At 27.8% G+C, this 25,592-nt stretch overlaps 2 protein-coding genes across 2 annotated transcripts in view; one reads left to right on the forward strand and one right to left on the reverse strand.

The window, feature by feature from the left end:
• Positions 1 to 7,320, forward strand: part of LOC106690230 (odorant receptor 10-like) — an 11,659-nt gene extending 4,339 nt beyond the window's left edge. Inside the window, exons 4-5 of the mRNA XM_067045151.1 lie at positions 4,336 to 4,491; positions 5,956 to 7,320. Coding sequence (XP_066901252.1) covers positions 4,336 to 4,491; positions 5,956 to 6,006 — 207 coding nt within the window. The 3' untranslated portion in view covers positions 6,007 to 7,320. The remainder of the gene's footprint in view (positions 1 to 4,335; positions 4,492 to 5,955) is intronic.
• A 1,703-nt stretch (positions 7,321 to 9,023) lies between these two features.
• LOC106690374 (probable peptidoglycan muropeptide transporter SLC46) overlaps positions 9,024 to 25,592 on the reverse strand; it is a 94,390-nt gene continuing 77,821 nt past the window's right edge. Inside the window, exons 2-6 of the mRNA XM_014435803.3 lie at positions 19,339 to 19,440; positions 15,387 to 15,524; positions 12,528 to 12,611; positions 11,098 to 11,254; positions 9,024 to 9,365 (exon numbers count right to left, since the gene is read on the reverse strand). Coding sequence (XP_014291289.1) covers positions 9,167 to 9,365; positions 11,098 to 11,254; positions 12,528 to 12,611; positions 15,387 to 15,524; positions 19,339 to 19,440 — 680 coding nt within the window. The 3' untranslated portion in view covers positions 9,024 to 9,166. The remainder of the gene's footprint in view (positions 9,366 to 11,097; positions 11,255 to 12,527; positions 12,612 to 15,386; positions 15,525 to 19,338; positions 19,441 to 25,592) is intronic.

The raw sequence follows: 25,592 nt of genomic DNA on the forward strand, positions 1-25,592 counted from the left end.
CCATATTTTTAACATAGTCAATAACCTAGTTTTTTTGAGCATGAAATTTTTTGTAAATATATATCATTCAAAATATTTTTTTAAATAATTTTTGAAAGATGACTGTCAATAAAACTCATTTTCTTCATTTCAGTTTTATAGACTTCTAGTATGTCAAACAATATATATATATTAATAATAATAATAACTCAACAGTCGGTTCTCTTGGACACAGTACGTATAGTGCGAAAGGTTTTAAATATTTGAAAAGAGAATATAAATAAATAAACAAAATATGAAGGTGGTTGAACTTCTAGGTCCCCCACCTCAGATACTCAACCCGCAATAGCGAGAAAAACCGGATAATAATAATATATAAATTAGTTCTACCCATAAACCTATATCTACTATACTATTGAATCAAATTCATTCTACGGTAAAACGATTGGTCTGAGTGACTAATAGGAGATCCACCGCACAGTGAATGAAACTAATGCATTCTTATAGACATTGCTGAATAAAGGAAAAAAAAAATTAAACCATCTTGCATAGCAGCGCCCTACGCTTGAATTAGTTAGTACAAGAGCCAGAAAGAAAAAAAGGCATTTATCTCACCCCAATTTTTTATTACTTTAATGAAAACTATGTATAATTAATAGTCAAAATTGATGAGTCTGCCAAGTATAGGTAGGGGGAATAAAAAATGGCGGCTGTTTCAAAACCTTAAAAAAACACTAATTTTTCATTCGAAGCTCTATATCTTAAAAACTACCAACAACACTAGAAAACCTAACAGCACATTATTTAAAGAAGAGTAAATTTGCTGAAATATTAGCCCTAAAAGAGCTATTTACGTCTCATAGTTCCTGAGATATAGCTTTTTAAAAAACAAAATTTCTTAAAAATCTACTGAAAGATTAGTAGTTAGTTAATTTATTTTGAGTTAGTTAGTTATTTTATTATGTGACGTACAGATGTCTATTAGCACTCAAATTAAAGCTAGTTTAATGGTCTATAAAGAAGTGTATGACCTTTACTTTCGTAGGAATAGTAGTTTTCATGATATTTGCTAAAATAAATCGATTTATAGTTTTTCGGACAATAAGTTTGATATATGAACTTTATTTCAGAAACCATTGGAGGTACAGATGTCTGCCAGCACTCAAATTAAAGCTAGGCAAATTTACTATAAAATAGTTAATGTTTATCTTTGTTGGAGTAGTAGTTTTTATGATATTTGACAAAATAAACTCACAACATGTTAATTTCTAATTGTTCGTATAAAATTTTGGATTTTTGAAAAAAACATATCTCTAGATCCATAAGACGCACATATGTCTGCCAACACTCAAAATAAAGGAAATTTAACTTACTATAAAGTAGTTTATGACACTTATCTTCGTAGGGATAGTAGTTTTTATGATATTCACATATGAATATAAATTTGGCAAATGAAAATTTGTCCGAACAATCAATAAATCAATTTATTTTAGCAAATTTCATGTAAACTATTACTCCTACGAAGATAAAAATCATAAACTACATTATAGCTCATTGAACTAGTTTTAATTTGAGTGCTAATAGACATCTGTAAGTCAAATGGCTTTTGAGATATAGATTTTTCAAAATAAATTCACTAACTACTGATCTTTCAGTATGTCCCATACAACATTTTTATGAAATGTTGCTTTTTAAAAAGCTATATCTCTAGAACTATTTAACGTAAATAACTCTTTTAGGGCTGATATTTTAGCAAATTTAATCATCTTTAAATGAAGTTCTCTTAGATTTTCTTGTGTTGTTCCTCCTTTTTAAGATATAGAGCTCCGAATGAAAAATTAATTTTTTTTATCGCTTTGAAACAGTCACCATTTTTTATTCCCCCTACCTATACTTGGCAGAATCATCAATTTTGACTAATAATTATACATAGTTTTCAGTAAAGTGATCAAAAATTGGGATGAGATAACTGCCGTTTTTCTCTTCTTAGGCTCTTGTACTAAACGCTATTGAGAATTTTCTGTACAAAACTTGACGTTCAATCCGTGGTCTTAAAACCAACAAAATAATTTAAATGACACGCTTCCTTCCGAAATATCGTAAAATATTTAACATTTAGAATGTAATATTTATGTTTAACTTTTAATAATAAAATCTTTACTTTTAAACAAATAATAGTGACGTACAAAATTCAAAGTTAATATTAGTAGTTTTCAGATTTATTACAATAATTTTCAAAAAAGTCTCGCAAACTATCTACCATCTATTCAAAATCAAGGCTAAGGCAATTTAGTATTAGATTTGTAGCATACCAGCAACTTAGTGCGGATTTGGATTTTGAAGGGACCCAAACATGTTTTCTTAACTAATTTTAGTTCTAATTCATTGAAATTTTATTGGATTTAAATTAAACTAGATGAGAACATTCTGGGATTCAGAAAAAAATATAAATTAAAATCAGCAAATAAACAAGTCCGTAAAGTCAAACCCATGCTATTGCAAATTAGAGTTTTAATTTTAGGGGCATATTTCTCAGAAATTTTCAATGATCAAAGTACGAGATTTTCGTCTTTTACCAAAAGTCTAACAACTTATTTTTTTATGTGTATCCGTAGGATAAAATTATAGGAGTCTGAATTGAAAATTATGATTAAGATGGCAACAGGACAATATTATTTTTTGGTATCTTATTCGAAGTTTGTAAATTTAATTGTTTTTAGTGTAAAGAAGCGAAACTTATTTGAAATTAACGATTAATTAGTAATATTAACAAGATTAAAAAAATAAATAAAACGAGTCCTGAAATGAAAGATTAATTTTTTAATCATTATTAAAATCAAACATAAAGGAGGTTTGTATCTGTGGGGGTACACCACCAGTACACCACTCAGAAAAGGTAGGATGCGGTCGGCAAATCGCTCTAATTTCATTTAATACAACGATTCCTAATTTAGGGCTTCTCCAGATGAACATAACGAATATCATCTTTGTGCCTGCTAAGAATATTACAGTTTAACAAAAGATAACTAAGCCATATACGAGTATAAATGAATGCGTTCGGGCAGCCTCGACTTTTTCCGATTCGTACTTCTATGTCTATGTTTTCTTTTTTCTCCTTTAATTATTTATCTATTTTTTCTTAACCTTCATTAAAATAAAATTAATACTTCATATATGAAATGTATTATATATAATTTATTGAGTCTTCTCCCTTCGATTGCCTTGTGGCATTATAAAGTGTTGATATGAGTCCAGCTAAGGTGGTATAGTCTAGCTACAGCCTAAGGCTACGCCATGGGACATGAAGGGACCGTCCCGCTGGTTAATTATTTATCTAATTTATTACTATTGTATTTATCTATTGTTTATTATTTCTATTAATGGGAACTGGTTATTAATTTGAAATAAGAAAAAGTAAAGATTTAGAGAAAGATTTTTTTGAAAATTCGTCATGAAAGCCTGGTTAAACCATTTCAATAAGAATAAGATCTATCTCATATTAATACCACTTAATTGTTCATTGATTTGTTCATTGGCTTAGTAAAAATTGTTAGAGCAATTTTTAAGAAAATATTAAAACAGTGTAAAATCGATTCTCTAAAGTGGCACTTTCAGTCGGTCAATTTTGACGAAAAAAAGTTCCTGTAATATCCTAGGCATACCCTAAATATGTACTTATAGTTTTTGAGCAAGTCTGTTCACATGCACAGACCATTTTATGTATTTCTGTTGAAAACTCAAAATCGAAAATTTTCACAATCGCAATTAACCCCCTTACTCCATGCTTAGTAAAAGTAAAAAGCAGAATTCTAAGCGTGCTTCTCTCTCTGGGTAACTGGTACTGCGAGCCAGTGGAGGTTGAGCAAGGACTCTATTGCTGCAGATGCTCAGAACTTGGTAATTGCCAGATATTATATATAATAGGTCTCTGGGCTCACTGTTTCAACCTTCAGGGAGGATTAATCTGAATAGGGATTATATAAGTCTGTAATTCTAGTATTAAATTTCTTATAATGTAAATCTAGTAAGTATTTCTTACTATTTCTGTATGTAATAGTATTTCTTTTAGTTTAAAATCAAATAAATTATTTCCATTTATTTACATATTTTATTATTTATTTTCTGGTTTGAGAGGAGGGACAGTACTTAATTATCATGATTTAAAAATTAACAATATTTTTTTCTTCTCGTGTTTTATTTGTTTATTTTGATGGCATTAGAAAGCTATTCTAAATTTTGAAAAAAAAAATAAATAAATAAAACCAATCTCTCAACTGAAACTGACACATTAGTTAAAATTTTTCCTATCTTGTTCTTGGATTAATTGAAGGGTAAGGTATTTACATTTTCCAACAGAGCTCAGGGATCAGAGAGGCCCTCTATTGTAATGAATGGTACACCACAGATCGCAAGCTTGCTACATCGCAACAGCTTATGATGGTAAGGGCTTCGGTACCTCTCACTCTCACAGCTGTCAAGATGTATCCTGTCAACCTGGAGACCTTGCTAAGTGTAACTATATATAGAATACATAAACTAATATTAAACTAACAAAATGACACTTCCTTTAGTGAGAAATATTAGGCCATCAGTTACAAATAATGTATTCTTATTTTATCCTGATGATAGAAACCAGAATCAACAATATCATGCAAAAACAATAATTAGGTGATTTCAGTTAATTTAATTAGTTCTAGAAAAATCTTAAAATTATAATTATATACATAATTCTAGCATAAGTTGATGAAAAATATGTTTGACTTATCACATTATAGTATATTATAAGATAAAATAAGTTTGGAAAATAAATATATAATGGACATTCTTTGCATCATTGCTTTGCTTTAATAGTGGTTTGAATTTGACAAATTCCAAACATCTCATCTGGGGTCCTACTACAGACTGTTTCAATGCTAGAAGGGTTGTCATAAAGTTACCCCAGTCCAGTCTGTACAATCTACAGAATAAGTTAAATACAAAATAAAAAATAAAAAAATTGTCAGATGTGCCATTGTGCCATTAACAAAGGAAAGCAGTGGTATAATCTGGTACTCTATAAGCTATATGTGAAAAAACTGCTTCCAAAATTAGGTTCAACCTAAAATTGTATCATGGTTTGGAATAATGTTGTGATTTTCAAAATATTCCAGATATTGACAGGCCAAATAATACCTGTCTTGTTTTGATTGATGATGTCTTTTGTGTAACAAACAACATTGCGATTGACTTTATGAACAAATATAAATATTAATTTATAAATAAATAATTTAATGAAATGTAATAAAAAATTGTAGCGTACAAGGTTCTTTCAGTCTATGATTCAATTATATTTCTGATTGTAAATATTTTTAAGATGTTTGGTTTTAGTTTGAATTTAGTATCAAAATCGATCAGCAAAAATTTGGAAAAGAAATGGAGTTAACAAACTGAATTAATTAAACAGTCAGAAATTGTCATAATTCCTTTGTGATAATATTTTATTTTATTTTGTTGAAGTGTCTAAATCTGAATCTAATATCAATTTAAAAAAATTCAAAATAGTATCTTAATATTAGCCATCAACGTATTTATATGGGCATTGTTTTCAATGTATTAAATTCATTAAATATATCTTCTTGAGGATGGACATGAAATTCAGATTCCCGAGTTTTTATTTGAGAACTGAAACGTATTTTAAGCCTAATTCTTAAAGGAGTTGATAAATAATGCCATATATACTTTATTCAATAGTGTTTCGTTATGTTACTTGAATGTTTAATTTTCACATCGTCAATATCACTAGTTACTGAAAATATATTCCGAGCATACTGCTAAGAATCAATTGTTTAAGTTTCAACTTTGGGTTAATTTACTATTTTGAGAAATATAAAACAAAATTCATAGCTAATATTTCGACCTGCATTACTTTTTTAATTAATTAGTATACTCATCTCATAATTTTATTAAGTACTTATAATATAATTTATTTTTTGACAGATCTTCCAGTTTATTTATTCAACTGCTGCACTGCTTTCGAAGATGAAGTAAATATCCAAACTGGCATTGTTTAGAAAAAACTGAAGTCACAGTATAGCACATTTTAATACAATTGTTCAAACCATTAACAATTGAAATTACTAGTACAGCACAGATTAGATGTTGAGAAGGTAGAATACATGCAACAGTTGTAGATAGCTTTTAATATTTTTAAAAAAAAAGTTTATTATTTATATCACAATAAAGATAGAAGAGAGAGAAAAACACTTCATTAAAAATTTTGACCTGCCCGACTTCATTTGGTTGCCTGATACAAAGCATACTTATGACTAGTGAAGCATAATTTTTTTTTTATTTCTATTAATATAAATAAATTCCTATTAATATAAATTTTAAAAAATAGGTGTTTCTCAATTCAAACACATATATATTTATATTATATCTTGAAATTTATTTGTTCAGTTGGTTTATTCTTTTAATTATATAATTTTAACTAAAACTCAAACAAATTAAGTAAAAGAATTTTAAGTGTTCTAAAGTAGAAACTTTAGACAATGGACATCAAAACAAACAAACAATGGACACTAAAATAAATTAGCAAAGTAAACATTTTTTTTTTACTGTCACATTAACAAAAATTATTTTTTCTTCATTTCTTTCACATTTCCTCTTTTTTGGATACAATCCGATGGATTAATTTAAAATAAGAGTTATTGTTTGTACAGTACCTATGCTCTTTATATGGAACTAATATTTGGTATTCACTTCCAATGAAAATTCCAAGAAGTCCAACACTAATGATACATTTTTTATTATTATGATAATAATAAAATTATAAATACCAATAGGAGACCACTGAAAACATGAGTGGATGAAGGTGCTATGCAAAATTTTAGAAAAATAGATATTTTCGCTTAAAAGAATATTTTAACACATGTACAATTTTGTATATGATACCTAGTTTAATTTTTGTAAATCTAATATTTCAGGGGTTTTTAGAAGTTAAAAATTGAGTTCTCCAGTTTCAAATTGAAATAAAAATCGCTTCTCAGGTTCACATGTTCGTAACATAACACCTCCATCCACTCCTGGATTCAATTGATTACTAGGATTATTGTAAGACTACTAATGAAAATAATGTTTTCAATGATTTTAAAATAAATAATTAATTCTATTATCTATTTTTCCAAATAAATTATTATCTAATACATATTTTTAGGAAGGAATAATAAAATAAATTAAATTGACAACATGATATTTTGTATTGATTTTCATTTCCTCATCACTTATTATAATTGTCCATTTCTATATATTGTCTATATTATATTCCATGTTATCCTTACTTACTTAAAAAACTCTTGGAATGCTTCCTCGGATATTCAAAATAAAATGAATAAATGCATGCAAAATGCTTACTATTTTATATCTAAAACTTGTGAAACATCCACAATAACTTCTAATAAGATTAATTAGGTGATTCACAAGAAGGACTCTTCTAAATCTTTTAGAAATCATGATCTTTCAACAAATTTATTTGCTTGATCTGAGGGGGAAGAAGTTACATTAGGCTTGGATAGAGATCTTTTCTTTATCGAAAAAGTTGTATTTGTAACCATATTCTCCACCTAGTAGGATAAAACAGTAACATAATAATTTAAATAACATAAATAAGTTACTCTTTTATCTTCCTAATGTACAACAAATATTTTATTGTGCATAACAAAACAGTAGAAATATGACACCATATTTTTATTCTTCATATGTTTTGAATCCGTTATTGAATATTTTTCAATTCTATCTTCACAGGCTGAGCCTATAACTAAAATGCTCCTCCTATTCAAAAGATGTAAGAGTTGATGACTTGTAAAGATACTTTCAGAAAATAATTTAAAATTAATTTTGTATAGCTAAATGAACAAACAGTAGATTGAGAAGGCTTTCTGCAAGGCCTTTACAAGGACCATAGGCAATTTTGAGGGTATAGTATTCCTAGTCACTTCTAACATACAGACGGGAGGGTATCTACTGGTTACCATGCTATTCTAATGCCAAAATATAAAAATTGACCCCGAGGTTGTATTTTAATCCTGAATTTTAAAGGATTACTAAGTGCAGATGAATTTAGTAATATCTCATTATATCCTTTCTTATCTCCATAGACTGTTTAACATAAGTATCATTCAAGTTATTTCTTTTTAATGTTCTGAAATGAACATTTTAAAAGAATTGCAGAGAAACTACACAACCCTACTCGGGAAAAATATATTTTTTTCATCAGTAATATTTGGGAAGTAAAGATAAAATATATAAACTACTAGAATAATTGTGTTTATATTAAGGAAACATATGTTTAATTTAATTTTGCATTTTTGCAACTTTGTGCGGGAACGGATTAAGCCAAAGATATTGCATATTTATGGACTAAAATATTTTTTTATAATACAATGTATTTTGCTTATATGCAAATAAAATAACTTTAAAAGGTGATACGCAAAAAATTGGGATAGAATATGCTTTTTAACAACAACTTTTATTTACAAAACCATGTTATTTTACATATATCTATTATTTACCTTAAAATTAATGTATATATATTAAATATTTATTTATATATACATGTTAAATATCACACTTTATTATATTATTCCATCAAATCAGATCACAATTATCACTTCACAGATCATGGAATCTGCAATGAAACAAAAGAGTCATTGAGACTCTCAAAACCTACTTCGAATCATAGCCTATGCTCTATCCATAATGTATATATTACAATCTAACTTTTGATTGTCCTAGAAATATTTAATCAGAACATTACAATTGAAATATGATCAATGATTGAAAAAAAAACAACTTAAAATAATCAATTCTACAACACAATGCAATTCTGGTACAACATTTTATGCATTATATGATAAATTTAAATTGTATTATGACATAATAAAATTTTTAAAATTTTGTTTACAATAGCCTTAATATGGCAAAGGTGACTAGACTGCCAGAAAGAAAAAAAGAAATAAAGTAGTAATCACATCTAGCTGAGTGAAAGTGACGTGCATGTGTACTTAGAATGTACGTATTTCAATTATGTACATGTGTGTTTAGTTACTTTACATATTTACAATTTTTTAAAATACTTAAGTAAATATTATTTCTCACTTATAATACTGCACACAAGAAATAGCATTGAAGAATAGGGAAAGTACAGTGATTAAAGTTTGCTATTGGTCATGTCTGGCTCAAAACCTTCATTGCTATAACTGATACACAAGTCTTTGGTAACTATCGCAGATCCATTCATTTCCTTTTCTGGTTCAATTTTAGTATCTGCCATTTCTTTTGATTTTTCATTTTCTGCATTTTCAAGAGCAAGCCTTGCAGCATCCTTCTTATGTTCTGAGTACATCCACCTGAAATAAAAATTCATGAATATCAACTTTGATGATTATGCTTAGTTTCTCATTAGACAATTACATATATAATGAAACTATAATATAAGAGGCATAAAAATGGCTTATGGAGTGACTGTTATATTCAATTTGTACACATGAATAGGTAATCCTTTTCGCTTTATAAGAAAGAATTACTTTATTGTGGTAAAAAGAAATAGAAAATATCTCTTCGAAATATAGTACAAAAATAGAGAAGTAATGCCTGAATTCTGTCAAATACGATCTGTGCAAGAAACATAGAACTAAATAAGAATGGTAAAAGATTTATTCTTCTAAATATCTTCAGGGATATAGAAATGAGAAGGCAGCGAAGATATAAAGATATACCTATTTTTTAAAAATTTCTTTATCACCATAAAGAAGGCTTTAGATAGTTATTGCGACAATTTGATATTATTTTAACAATTGATTGTGTGGGAGTTTAGTCTCATGCAAAAACCACCCCCAACTATATACAATATTAGAAGTATTGAATTAATTTAAATATTAAAAAAAAAATGATCAAAATAATGATGATAGTTATGTAATTGGAAAAGAGAAAAAAAGTTACAAAGAAACCAATTAATATTTATAGAATTAACAAAATAAATAACTTACCTATATAATGAAAACATAATTTGAGAAAGAAAAAAAAAAGTATAATAATAAGAATAAATAAATATAGAGTTTAAAACAGAATATACGAGAGGCCAATGCTGTAAGCCTCTGCTCCTTTAATTGTTGGTAGCTGTGAATGAAATTTTGTACAATGTTTTTTGATAATATTAATCTATAGACAGTTGTAGTTTGCGTTGGAGAAAAATGTGAACCATGCTACTACAGTGGAAATGAGAAACTTGAGGAAAGTGGCAGGAACAGTCAGAAGAGACTGTGATAGAAATAACAGGATCTGTACCACTCTAAAAAGTGAGACCTGTTATTGAAGTCCTCAAAGACTACAAGATAAAATGGTTTGTAGGATAGGAGATGGCCCACTGGTAGATCTTAGCAAGGCCAATAAGAAAATGTCATGCTGCTAGGCCTAGACTTACCTATAATGTCTACTAGGACGGCTCGGACAGGAATTGAATAATATTAAAGGCATTGAAAACAGGCTTTAGTGCCTTAGGCATTGAAAAAAAAAAGAGGTGATAATAATTAACAAACAGAAAAAAAAAGAAAAATTAAAAAATCATCCATAAATCATAAATTTATTTAATAGTAACTTTTAATAAAATAAAATGGAAAAGAAAAAAAAGAAATGAAATGAAGATAACTAACAAGGAAGAGCAATTAATAGTTATAAACATATTAAGCGGTTTGAACGAAAATTGGAAATATATAATGTAAAAAAAAAAAATAAAAAAAATGAATCCTCTAACAGATCATAAATTTATATGCTATCTTCTAACAGTAATAAAATAAAAAGAAATATTGAAAATTAACAAAATGATAAAAAAAAGTTTTATATACATATTTATGTTAAATGTAAAAGAGAAAAGTAATCATAAAACCATATATCTGCCTATCTTGCAAATTTAACTTAGAAATTTTAATTGAGAGATGAAACATTTACATACAATTGGGTGACAGATGTGTCCCTTTTGATAGTTGAAGTCTATACAGCAATGAATCAATCGTTTTAATTTTGCTTTGATATCCCCAGAGACACTCCTGTAGACCATACAACAAAAATCAAGGTAATACTCACAGGAAGATGACAATAGCAGGAGCAGTCAGAGCACCACCGAGGAGGAAGAATGCCCCGGGAACAGTGTTCATGGTGGCTCTGTAGACTGCGCTGTACATTGGTCCGTAGATTACTGGCACTATAGCTTCGGCCAGACCGAACACTGAATTAACTTTACCTGAAAGTTGTTATTGTATTATTAGTACTATCAGAACATCATGCACTATTACTATTTAATATATATTTCATACTAGCCTACACTAAAAAAAAAACAAAAAAACTTACATATACTTAACAAATGACCAACTAGAAATTTTTTTTAAATGTAATTTTATGACTAATAAGTTCAGTCGGTAAAATAAAAAAATGGTCTCATTATTATAATGCAATAATGAATAATGAGTAATGAGTTGTTATGGTAAAAAAGAAAAATAGTTAAAACCAAATTTGTCGAGTGTATGAAATAATTATTAATTAAAGTTAAAAAAATGAAGTTGAAAATTTTTCGTTACCTAATGAAATTCAATAGAAACAAAGTACGATCAAGTAAATAAATAAAATATAAAATACAGACTTATAATCATTATCATTATTTTAAATAAAATTGTACATTAAATTAATTACTAAATAGATTTCTGAATCAAATTAAATAAAATTCAACTTTTTATATTTTAGGAGTAGATAATATGGCTGAGTGAGTGACACCTATCTCCCGGGCCCAGTTTCAAGAGCAGGAGTAGCATATAATTATTTATGGGATAACTAGGGGCTGAAAGATTCTCCTAGGGCAAACTGAACCTATGTATAACAAGGGAAACAATTTGGCAGTTGTGAGTGATCTTCAATAAATAAAAAAAAGTAAAACATAAATAATCTCCTTGCAACAATCATTGGTCTAGAAAATGCAATTCTTTAGCAAGTACTAAAACCAAAAGACTCTTCATGGGCTGCAGTGATACACGTTTACAATCGATTGAGATAGTTTATTAGGCTAATATCAAGTCTACTATATACTCTAGTGAAGGAGAAGTTTAGGTTGTTTTGTATTAAGTTAGGAGGTAACGAATACATAGAGGTTGACCCCAAAGTGGTGTCAACTTTAACTTACTGGAAAACTGAATAAAAAGTTTTCAATAACATGGGATTTACAAATACTTAAGAAGAGAAAAATAAATTAAATAAAGATGAGAAATTATTGTTATTTCTCTAATATAAAAAGTGATTTAGTTTGATATAATTATTCATTATGAACAACTCTAAGGTATATTTTATTAAAAAGAAACTAGTGGCAAGTCCCATCCTAAGCACGCTTTTAATCCATTTTCATCTCTCTCTCTTACCAAATTTGTATAAAGTCATTAATGATATAGTCATAAATTTTCTATAGACATAAATTAAAAATACCGCAACCGAATATTATGTAGAATAGCTTAAAAAGTACAAATACTTACCAAGCTCATCTGGAGGGACAAGTTTCGAAGCGATGGATCTCATAGCGATGAAAGAAGTGCCATTTACAATGTCTACCAGAGGAGCTGCAATATCATAATTTCATCAATGCATGTAAAATTAATTTTATTAAATAATAAACCTAAATTTATATGTACAACAAAAATACTAAAAAGTATGTTAGATATTAATATAAATAAGTTGTGCTGAATTTGGCTGTTTTTTTTTTCAAAAAAGTGTAGGATAGTAATGTGAAGTAGAAGTATTATTGATTGACGACAAAAACTAAAAACAGGTAAATAAGATTTTTTTTCAATGGCTAAGTGTAAAAATAATGATATGGAATTATGTTGATTTTCAATTCAGTTATATATATTTACATTTAAAATGACAAAATAAAATAAAATAAATTTGAAAAAATGGAAAACAACACATGGAGACAACTGAGTATGTTTTAATATTTGTTATCTATACGAATATAGAAGTTTCTTAATGGTTGAAAACAAAAATGATAATATGAAAATATCACTGCTTTGCCTTAATAGTGGCACATCTGAAAAAAAAATTGTATTTTAACGTATGCCAAACTCATTAATACATTAAAGAAATAAGCAACTGCAATTCTATTTTGCAAACGAAAATAGTTAAATTCCATAGAGATTTTGAATATTGATTGGAATCCAATGGAGTGCACTGAAAAGCAGTGGAATTATCATTGTAAACTAAGTTAGTATAAGATAAAATATAATCAGAAGAGGAAAAAGTGGCAAATTTCATAGTGATTTGAAGATTAATAATGAGGTAACTTAAAATTAGATTTTAAATTAACTAAAGAAATAATAAATTTTACCTAGATATGAATGAAAAACTTCTAATTAATTAATTTATTTAATTGTTTTTTTTAATAGTTTATATATTTTTGACTGTAATATGAGTGTTTACAAATAATTTTTTTTTGTAAAATATTAAATGTATTGAAGATATAAATCCTTGAAGAAAAAAATGAGCCCGTAAAAACAGAAGGGAATAATTTTATTTTATTACAGGGTATGTTTTGCTCTTCATAAATTGAGTTTCCCTCAGTCCAATTTCTCCCTCATTAGGCTCTCTTTTCTTTCTTTTTCCTTTTCTTGAAAGATGTCCTTCATTTTTCTATGGTTCTTTTGGTTTGAATTTCAAGGAAAACAATAGGATTCCTGTATTTATTTGCTCTAACTGCAAAATATTTTTCAATTTAATGCAATAGAGAACCTTAAATTTTGTTTTTGTAATATCTTATAAAAATCTCTACTCCTCCTACCTCCTCCCCTGTAAAATACTCAGAATTATCGCTCATGGACTTGACAAAACGATGGCTTAAAACGGATGGTGTAGGATTCCCAATGGGCATAAAATAATGGTTTTCCTCTTCCCTAAAGAGGATGCCAATGTTTTTTGGTTAGCATATATATACAAAGATATATATAGCCAAAAAGAGAGTGAAATATGGTATCCAAATAGACATAATAAATTGTGTAAAAAATTGTATTTTATATAGAAGTTTTCTAAAAGATTCTATGAGAAGTGAACACACAAGTGGATGAAGATATGTGACATTTTAAGAAAAATATAGATGTCTACTTTTTAGAATATTTGAAATACTATTAATTACATAGCAACTTTTTTTATTTTTCTAAACCTTAAACATTAATAGTTTCCAGAAGTTAAAAATTGAGTTTTACAGTATATAACAGAAATAAATTGAAATCAAATAAAATTTTAGTCAGGCTCATATGTTTGTGATCTTTCACCTTCAACCATCCATTTTGTCTCTAATTTTATATTATTAAATCTAAAATGCCAGATAGGTAGGTGAATCTTAATAGTTTTGTGTTCTTTCACCTTCAACCATCCATTTTGTCTCTAATTTTATATTATTAAATCTAAAATGCCAGATAGGTAGGTGAATCTTAATAGTTTTTTTTTTTTAAATAAAATTTAAATTAATTTTTATTTATTATCATCATTTAATTATTAGTTTCAAACTGATACTATAAAAAAGTTTTGATATACTTAAGTCAAATAAGACATAAATTTTTCAACAAACAACCCTCTTTATAATTTCAGATACTAAAGTATTCATTAGTATAAAAATAATAATATATCAATATAATTACTTTATATAGTAGTATATAATATAATATAAATTGGGAATATAGACAGCATATTCTGAAAGAAAACCCGGTTATAGTTAAAAAAATACTGGTTATAAATAAATGCCTTCTTTGCTCTAAGAAGAATGAATCTTTTCAGTATGTGGCAAATGGATGTGAGATATTGGCAGAGGTACATTTCTTGATTAGACATAAAAATGTCATCAAAATTTACTACCATAATATATGCATAGCCATAGACTACTGAGCAATAATGAAGTTTTTTATTATAGCTCTATCCCAGAGAAACTTATATTCCGACATAAAAGTTTATTGGGATGAACAACTAACCAGGGACCACAGGTTACTGCCTAACCTGAACATTTTTGTTATTTACAAAGGAATAAAATGGTTAGAATCATTGATGAAACACTCCCAAGGTAGAAAAAATTAGTAAATTGTGTAATCAGTAATTGTGACTCCGATAGGTTTTTGTCTTCCAGTGAACTTCTCTTAAGAAGCACATAGAAAGATCCTGATAACTTAAAATTAACACAAAAAGTAGTTCTGCTTGGTATCTACTGGTATCTACTTGGTATCTACTATTGTAAGGAAACTTTTAAATAAATAAAATTGACTACATTCCATTGATTTATGAAGACATTACGTATCTCAACTATGAGAGTAATAAACAGTTAATAATAATAAAATGTAACATAAAATACATACCTATATAAATCATGGTAGTGGTTGTGGCAAAAGCAAAGACGAAGCCTGCCAAAATCTTGCTCATGCAGGATATAACTCCTATGATAGCATCATCGATCTTGAGCATGTGGCTGAATACACCCACAGAAATAGCAGTGCCTGAAACGAATTCCATTAAATATGAGCAAAAACTACAAATAAATTTATAATATTAATCTAAATAGAAAAAGAAGTTATCAAGTAGTTTGTTATTCGAAAGCAATTAATGTAATTTACTGATTTTTACATTTAATTAATCAGCCTTGTTGCTTTAATTCTTTATTTTTATAAATTTTACATTAATAAAAAAATGCTTCTGATTTTTCGAAGATGTCCGTCCATCTTGTTACCACATCTTGCAATTTTTCTATTCTTAATTTTTTTTTTTTCATTGGAATGCTTAAATAGTTGTTTGAAGTGAACATTTTTGTGAACTTTCTGAATGAAGTTTTGTCCGTTTTTTAAAAATCTTTTATATTATACATCGTTACTTACGGCACTTTTCATTATATACTGAACACATAATGCAGTTTTTTACTTTTTTGTTTATTGATTATTTTTCATAATGCACCTGTGCAATAGACCGAGAAATTTTTTTTTTTACTATCCACTTAAAATTTGAACTTTTACGTTTCAAATACGTATAATTCAAAAACTGAATAAAAAATAAATCCGTCCATCTTCCGTACGCCGTCCGGTACCAAAGAATAAGTACAATTTATTTTTAGATACGAACATAAATTATTCATATATTCAAATTGAATGTTCTTCATTTTTTTCGCAGGGAAAGTTTTAAGTTATGACCAACCACTTCCGAAATACAAAGGAAGAACCTAAAAACATCAACTTATCTTTCCTCCTATCTTGAGTTTATAACCAATATGCTAGAATTCCTATGTTTACCTCTTAAGCAGTCCAAACAAAACTCTGAGGTTTCCGCCATTTCCATCATCAATACTCTCACTGATTGCCTAATAACGAACTTGAGACATTATGTGGGTAGGGATTTGTTTCTAAGCGTATATCTAATTCGGGTAAATGTGAAATATATGGAATATTAAGCTCTGTTTGGATGATTTTATTCATGGCGCAAACATTGAGGATTCTGGATATTAATGATTGCTTTAGGATTTATGAATGTATTATTCTGCAGTTCAATTTCATAGTTTATCATATATATATATATATATATATATATAGAGCTCATTGGCTTTAATAGTGGGACTTAAAACAAAAAAGTAATTTTTTATTTTGTATTCCAAGAATGCTACGGAATATATTCTTACATTAAACGTAAGCAAGGGTTATATGTAAGGTATAGTACCAGAGCCGGGAAGAAAAAAAGGCAGTTATCTCACCCCAATTTTTGATTACTTTAATGAAAACTATGTATAATTAATAGTCATAATTATGAGTCTGCCAAGTATACGTAGGGGGAATAAAAACGGCGGCTGTTTCAAAACCTTTAAAAAACATTAATTTTTCATTCAGTGCTCTATATCCTAAAAACTATTAGCAATACTAGAATATCTAAAAGATCATTATTTAAAGAAGAGTAAATTTTCCGAAATATTATCCCTAAAAGAGCTATTTATGTCCAATAGTTCTCGAGATATAGCCTTTTAAAAAACAACATTTCATAAAAATGTACTGAAAGATTAGTAGTTAGTTACTTTATTTAGAGAAATCTATATCTCAGGTACTATGTGACGTATAGATGTCAATTAGCAATCAAATTAAAGCTAGTTTAACGTACTATAAAGTAGTTTATGACCTTTACCTTCGTAGGAATAGTAGTTTTCATGATATTTGCTAAAATAAATTGATTTATAGTTGTTCGGACAATAAGTTTGAGTTTTGAAAAAACTTTATTTCAAAAACCATAGGACGTACAGATGTCTGCTAGCACTCAAATTAAAGCTAGTTAAATTTACTATAAAATATTTTATAACTTTTATCTTTGTAGGAGTAGTGGTTTTTATGATATTTGACAAAATAAACTCGCAAAATGTTAATTTCTAGTTGTTCGTATAAAATGTTGGATTTTTGAAAATATATATCTCTAGACCCATAAGATGCACATATGTCTGCCAACACTCAAAATAAAAGAAATTTAACTTACTATGAAGTAGTTTATGACCCTTATCTTCGTAGGAGTAGTAGTTTTTATGATATTCACATATGAATATAAATTTGGGAAATGAAAATTTGTCCGAACAACTTATCAATTAATTTTAGCAAATTTCATGAAAACTACTACTACTCCGAAAATAAACGTCATAAATTACTTTATAGCTCATTAAACGAGCTTTAATTTGAGTGCTAATATACATCTGTACGACAAATGGTTTTTGGGATATAGATTTTTCAAAATAAAGTCACTAACTACTGATCTTTCAGTACGTTCCATACAACATTTTTATGAAATGTTGCTTTTTAAAAAGCTATATCACGAGAAATATTGAATGTAAACAACTCTATTAGGGATCATATTTTAGCAAATTTCCTCTAGTTTAAATGATGCTCTCTTAAATTCTCTATTGTTATTGGTAGTTGTAAAGATATAGAGCTAAGAATAAAAAATTAATTATTCTTAACGTTTTGAAACAGCCATTTTTTATCCCTCCTACCTATTCTTGCCAGACGCATCAATTTTGACTAGTAATTATACCTAGTTTTCAGTTAAGTTATCAAAAATGGGATTGAAATAACTGCCTTTTTTCTCCTCTTGGGCTCTTGTACTATAACTTCGTAACATCACTACTTGCTTCGAAACAGGCTGAAGGATGTCCCCAGTAGAGAAAGTTATGACCCCAGTCTGAGGTGCTGTCACAGGAATACGGCTGTAGCACCATTGCTACTTTTCCGACTACCAAACAATCACTGCCTCCTCTAAATTCGAATCCCTAATTATAATATATGATACAAGTATAATTATAAGTATGATTATAATGTAGGCATGGAGGGATAGCAATCCATGTACTCTCAGAAGAGAGTTGGTATTGAAATAGTGGTTGTAAAATGTTATAAATTGTTGTTATGTAAGGTTTAGTGTTTTATTGTAGAAGTAGTTTTCGTTTTATATAAAGTGTAGAGTTTTTTTTTTTTTTATTTCTATAATTATTATTGGCCAGAGCTCGGATTTTATTCTTTTCGTAAGTTTTATAAATTATTTGATGTTCATTTTAATATTCTTAAATAAGGTGCATTAGTAAATTACCCTTTTATTTTATAATAGGTATAAGAACCAAAGGTAATACGTCCAATTTAAAATTAAATCAAATCTTTTTTTTTTTTTAATCAGCGAAGCAGCGATATAATAGTATATATTGAAGTTGTAGCCTGAGGTAAATATAGTCATGTTTTAAATCTGATCAAGTAAGATATTACAAAAGTGCACGTGGCCGTGTAATAATGATATAATAAATATGTGTATTATAGAATCAATGTAAATAAAATTCTATAATTTTCCTAAAATCTTACAAAGGATAGTTATCATTATTTTTATCAAGTTTTACATAATCTCGAAAATCGTGAACTCTTGTACCAGTATAATAAGAAAGGCCTAAACACGAAGTCATTCGGGAAATTAATGAGGTGGACAAGAAGATTCAGTTTTAGATTTGTTTAATATAAATCAAAAGTAGAAGTACCAAAAATTGAATCATCGAATCGATATAAGGCATCGCATTTTTAGCCCAGGAATTTTTTTCTGTGATGGAAAACAGTAGAATTATATTTTGAGATATGAACTTGGGTAAATGATTATTTTTTAAAATAAAGTTAAAATTGTACATGCTTATTTTAAACTCTGAAATTAATAACTAATTCTCAAAACCTGTCTCATTGAGATGCCTTTTTCTTGGTAAAATATTGGTATTATGAGGAAATGCTTATATTTAATTTATGTAAATTATTTTTATTGCTAACTTACCAATGAGGTTGGTGACCATGCTATAAGTGTTGAAGATACTGTAGTCCACTTCGTTCCAGTTGAACCTGTATCTAGTGAACAGGTACATCACTGTCATCTCTCCTGAAACAGATAAATGATATTGTAAACTAGGAGGAAAAATACATTTGGTTGGAAGAGAAAATATGCAAAAAAGGTTTAATAAAAAATAAATAAAGTATAGAAAGAATTAATTTTTATTAATATATTCTTGTTTGAGAGTGGTTTAGTTTATTTAAAACAAATTTCATCCTTCTTTTCTCAACTTTAATCTTTACACCTTTTTCAACGTTTCGACCCTCAGGTCATTCTCAAGGATACCTTCAAAAAGTTTTTATTTTTATATAACAATTTCATTATTTCCTTCACTTACATACTGATTTCTCTGGCCCTACCTTCATTTTGATGTCATTTTCTTTCATAAAATCTTAAAAATGCAGGCTAATTGCCTTTGCCCCATCTTTAAATAAATTAATAATATCATAATAACATTATACAATTTTTGTTTTTTAAAAATAGATTCCTACTTCCATAACTTGCATAACTTTTTCTATATAATTCCTTCTTAAATTTAAAACTTTTACAATCTACTTCTCTTCATTCTTTCATTTACATTTGCAATCTTAAAAGAGAACCTACCTTCAACAGGTTAGGACTCTGTTATCACCTTATCATATAACATAATTTTTCTTAAATCCTTAATTTACATATTCAATATAATTTAATTAACATTTATTACTAATTATTCTGCTTACAACACAAACATTTTTTAATATCTTTAAAATCTATAATTAATTTATTCCTATTTTATGTGTATTTCTCTTAAATATACATATAACCCCTTTTTTTATTTTATATCTTATTTTTTAACATATTTACTCATCAATTCATACTTTTATTATTGCATATTTATTCCATATTTAAGGATTTGAACATTTTTTTTATTTCTTATCTTTTTATATATAATTACATATTTATTTTGCTTAAAATTTCTGAATAATGGTGGTTCAGTCCCTTAGAATCTGATTTGAAGTTGACAGTATAATTTATATTTCCTGAGACAATAAATCGATTCTAATATCTTTCCTCTAAAATTATTATTTTCTGTATGAAAGAAAAGACAATAAAAGAACCAAAGTGATAAAACAAAAAAAAATTTTTTTTCTGACCTTTATTGATATAATATAGTATAATATATAAAATGGTGCCCTTCCTTTGCCATATGGGATTATAAGTGGTTGGGCTGGGTCCGCTGAGGGCGGGGGTTAGAATTTTGGCCCAGTAGTAAAAGAAAAAAGTCATACATATTTTTTTTTTTTTTCATAACCTCTATTTCTGAATTTCATTTATGGTTTTTAGCGTGAAAATATATTCTGGTCCTGCACTGTTTCCTTCTTCTGTAGTGGCCTACATTTTAAGGAGTTTTTTGACTTGTACTTTTGTTGTGGTGGGCGTTCTTTGAATTGAAAAACCGCGTGAATCATAACACAAAAAAGTCAATCTTTCCCCACCGGACCCGCCCCTCTAAGACCCCCGGGGAACGACGGTCCTATATCACTTAGATAGGCAGAGGGAAAAACAAAACAGTCAATATTATCGTGTTTTGATTATTTTTAAATGTGAAATTAGTTCTATTCTCAGGTTTTAACCTTATGAACAATTAATTATGGTGGCCGGTAACTGGAATAATTTAAAAACATACGATACCGGAGTTGGTTTATAATTATTATAAACAATACGATTGTTAACTATATTTTTGTATTTTAAAGGCAACTTCTTTTGATCCTTTCTCTCGACTTTATTTCTATCTAACGTTTCGGCAGTTGGGAAATTATTAAGTAGACTTTCAATCGATGTATACAAGTTTAAAAATTATCAATATACAGCCTATTATGCCCAAATCAGGCCATTAATTAATTATATTTTTATAACAATCACCTTAAAATATTTAACATACAAGGCTCTTTATTATCTCATTAAAAATATAATTGAAAAAGTTCAGACTTCGATAAATCAAATTAATTTAATTAATCTCAAACAAGAAATTTATAATATTTACTATGAATAATTATGAAATTAGGCCAGAAATAAGAATACAATTAGCCTTAATATGAATTAATAAAAAAAAAATTATTCCTGTTAATAATTGATTGAGTAGAAACAGATATTTTTGGCTGAGTAATTTTTGAAAGACTATTGTTTGAACATAAATAATTGTTGATCATTATTAATCCGGGTGACAGAATATTTTTTATGCTATTTTTTGAACCTTTCTTGACCGCCACGCGGACTTCTTGACCATATTCATAGTACTGAGTAATTTTAGTAATCAGACTTAAACCACGATTACTTTGTACTTAATTAACACAGGTTTCGCTGCGTGAGTGCATGTAAAAGTACCCATGACCCGAGTACCGAAGGTACTCAATGAAAAGTAATCGAGTATTGCCTATTTCTAGTGATAAGAACCAATTCTTCGGTGAATAAATAAATATATATACATATGTATAGTTAACTTTTTCTCTCAACTGCCCAGGACTCAACATATAATTATCATGTACATCCTATATAATTCTAATCCTAAGAGGGAAATATCACCGTGACCTTGGTCTTGGTACGAAAGGGAAACGCTAGAAGCTTTGACTAGAGGATCGAACTTCCAAGAAATCCACTTTAAATTGAACAATAGAAGGCAAATTGCCGAAAACTGCCGCGGGTCCGCCACACGTCCCCGTAAATTTTTTTTATTTCTGGAAGAGGGGCATGCAGGGCTTTGTTGCCTTCAATGGCTGCGTTGTCATCTTCTTTTTCTTCTATGGCCGCTCTAACAGCTGAATTTGTTAGCAAAAACTGTGAGTTGCAGCTGGGTATTATCTAAGCACACTGTCCCATGTAATCCATAGCTAGTCTAAGTTTAACTAAGACTATTTTGAATCTGAAATAAAGTTAAACTTTATCTTGGTTTATTTCTACTATTTCATAATTGTAAAATAATTTGTATCATATATTATTAGGGGATAGTTCGGATTGTAGCCAATCAAAAAAAAAAAAATGAAGAAATAGCTTCAACTATTTAATAATAGCAAACGTTTCGACCTACACTTCATCAGGGTTAAAATAAAAAGATAAAGAGCAGGTAAAGTTAGTGTAAGAGTATAAGAGTGACAAGTAAGTAATACAAGTAATAAGTAAAAGTGACAAGTAAGATTTAATGATGGAGGTATAAAAAAAATTCATATAAATAAACAAACCAATGAATACCAAAGAGGTATATAAACTGACAAAGTAATGAATAAAGAACTAATAACAACGAATATATGGGACTAAATCGATCTATTTAACAAAAAAGAAATACATTTATAAATGAATTGAGACTAGTCGATAGAGTTTGTCTCCTAAGTAATAGTCTAAGGGCTGAAACGTTGATACTAAAGTGTTTAGAGTAAAGTGAATCATTGTAGTTAGTGTTAATACTAATATAAATCACTCTCAAACAATTAATTAATAAATATATTAAATTAGTAATTAAAAAAGGTATATTAACTGACCTAGTAATTTGTAATAAACTGATAAATTAATAATTAATGAAAATTATAACTAATAAGAGAAAAAATTAACTGATTGAAATAACCTGTCGTGAATATGAATATTCTTAAGTTGAATATATGTATACTTAAAAACACGTAGGTTTTTATGGAATATAGAAATAATTTCGAAATTTTATATAAACATCTGCAGAAAAATTATTTATAAATATGAATAATTTGGTTTTCATCAAAACTAAATAAACAAGAGTATTAAATATCCTCGCAATAAGTTAAGTTTTTTTAAAATATATTTTTCTTTAGATTGTCTGTCCGAAAAAGGGGAAACGTGTCGACATTTGTAAAATACAAAATATTTAAAAACAATTGTTTTTTTAATCCTAAAAATTTTGCATATTATAAATTAGTTATAATACTATACTTATAATTTAGTATAATAAAATGAAAAAAAAATCTTCCTGGTTTTTGCAAAACGCCCATGCAAAGGACCATATATTTTTTTAAAAGAATTTTTCTTTAGATTCTCGGTCCAAGAAAGAGGAAGCGTGTCGAAATTTTACAAATACGCTGCACGCAATAAAAATCAAGAAGTGATATAAATTAATTTCTAAAATAAGTAGTTTTTTTATTTTAAAAAAATACAATTGGTTGGCAAAAAACTAAAAAACAAACAAAAAAACAAACTGACCTTCCACGATTATGAACTAAAAGGGAATCTTGAAACACAATTGAACTAAAATAAAATCAGTCACTAAAAATTGGATCAGTCGTGTTAGAGGAAAAAGAATGGTCTATAACAATATGCATCGACGAAGGCGCTCTTTCATGACAGTCAAGCATACACAACTTTTTTAAACAGTTGGAAACGTGGTGTTTGTTCTATTGTTCAAAATGCTGAAAAGAGGAATTGTTATAGATTCATTCGTTTGTATTGCGACCGATTTGAAAAAAAAAAAAATTATAAAGTATATTGGACCAGAAGCGTACTTTTCCTTAGATGACCTTGGTCGATGGAGATACAACCAAACGTCCTTCGTCTTCAACTTAACTCCTGCAAATCCCAAAGATGATTTCGGGGAACAGATTTGGTTCGCCGCGTACTTAGTTTTCGATTTGACGAGAGCGATGATTGAGCAGTAATGATTTTATGTTTTTTTCAACGACCACATTTTGAGAAAGTTTAATCTAAGATTTCATTACCTTGCGGTTTCCCTTGGCTCAGATCCGCTTCGTAATTACACGTTTCTTCAAATTTATTCATACCTATTTCAGTGCTCTTTAGCCAAGGCAAAACCTCAAAATATTTCTGATTTGAATTTAAACCATTCATACAGTTAATAAAAAAGAAATAAATAAATAAAACCATCGCAGAGAAATGAGTCGTTGGACTTCTGTATTCAGACCACAAAAACTAAGTTTAATATCCTAAGTTCGTGTAGCTAATGAAAAAGATTGGATAAGAATTTTCTTACATGAAGGAAATTCAATTTGGTTCCAATTAATCCTGTAATTTAAATGTAGCTAACGATTTATTTCATAGCATTTTAATTTCCCTAGCTTTCATTACACTGAAAGAAAAAATAATTATACAAATATACATTGTCTATGGATCGTAGTGGTACAGATTTATTTTTATTTTTTTAATGAACACAATATTTAAACAAATATTTTTTACTAAAATTATTAAATTAATTATTTAAAAGTATTATTTTGTGTTTCGTTTTCTATAGTCACCTCCATTAACATTCATATTATGTATATTTGAATAAAAACTGAATCCAAAAGTTCATTAATAAAAAATTTTATCTTAATTTTACTCTTCTTTTATATATTCTTATTTATATACCTATATAAATAAGTATATTTTGAACCACTTTTAATTTTATGCACTTAATTTATTTCTTGATCTTATTTCTTTTATTGATTTATGTCTTATTAATATATTTTTAATTATGAATTTGCTCTTTTCAAATTTAATTATATTTAGATTGACAGTTTTCTTAATACTTTCAGCTACTTAGTTTCTTAAATAAATAAATTATATTTAAAACATAAAATAACGAACCACATTCATTTTCAAGAAAGGAATGCACTGTGGAGATGTGTAGGTCATGGTCGCTACAAGGGAAAGTGACAATATTCATAGATTGCAAATATACAGGACTGAGTTTTATGATTACCATAATAATGTGTACTAAAATAATATTATAACGATAATGATTTTTTTTTTTTTTACAATTTATAAATAGATAAACAGTAATATAAACTAACACGAGATGAAGTAGGGGAAGTAGATACTATAACATACAAGGAAGAAAAAGGTCCACATGACATATAGTCCGATTCTCAATGCTATGGGTTAAAAATGAAATTTTCTGATTTTAGCTGTTATCCATGGTATTTTTCAGAAAAAACTCAAATAAATCTAGTTTAAAGCCCCCTTAAATAATGTAAGAGGTAACAAATTAAAGAGAAGAAAATTTCATACGAATGAAATAGGTTGGATTTGCCAAAAAAGAAAATAAGCTTTCCATGAAGTTATGTTGAAAATTAAAGTTTAATATTTTCTAAAAATATTTGGACATTTGAAGCAGATATTACTCTTCATTAGCTAGGTTCTAAATATATGACTGCCTACTAAAATATTAGTTATTAGTGCTAGGTTTTATTATAAGTTTTTTTTTTTCCTGA

This window comes from Halyomorpha halys, unplaced genomic scaffold, assembly GCF_000696795.3.
Source record: "Halyomorpha halys isolate HHAL.00 unplaced genomic scaffold, Hhal_1.1 Scaffold50.1, whole genome shotgun sequence".
NCBI lineage: Eukaryota > Metazoa > Arthropoda > Insecta > Hemiptera > Pentatomidae > Halyomorpha > Halyomorpha halys.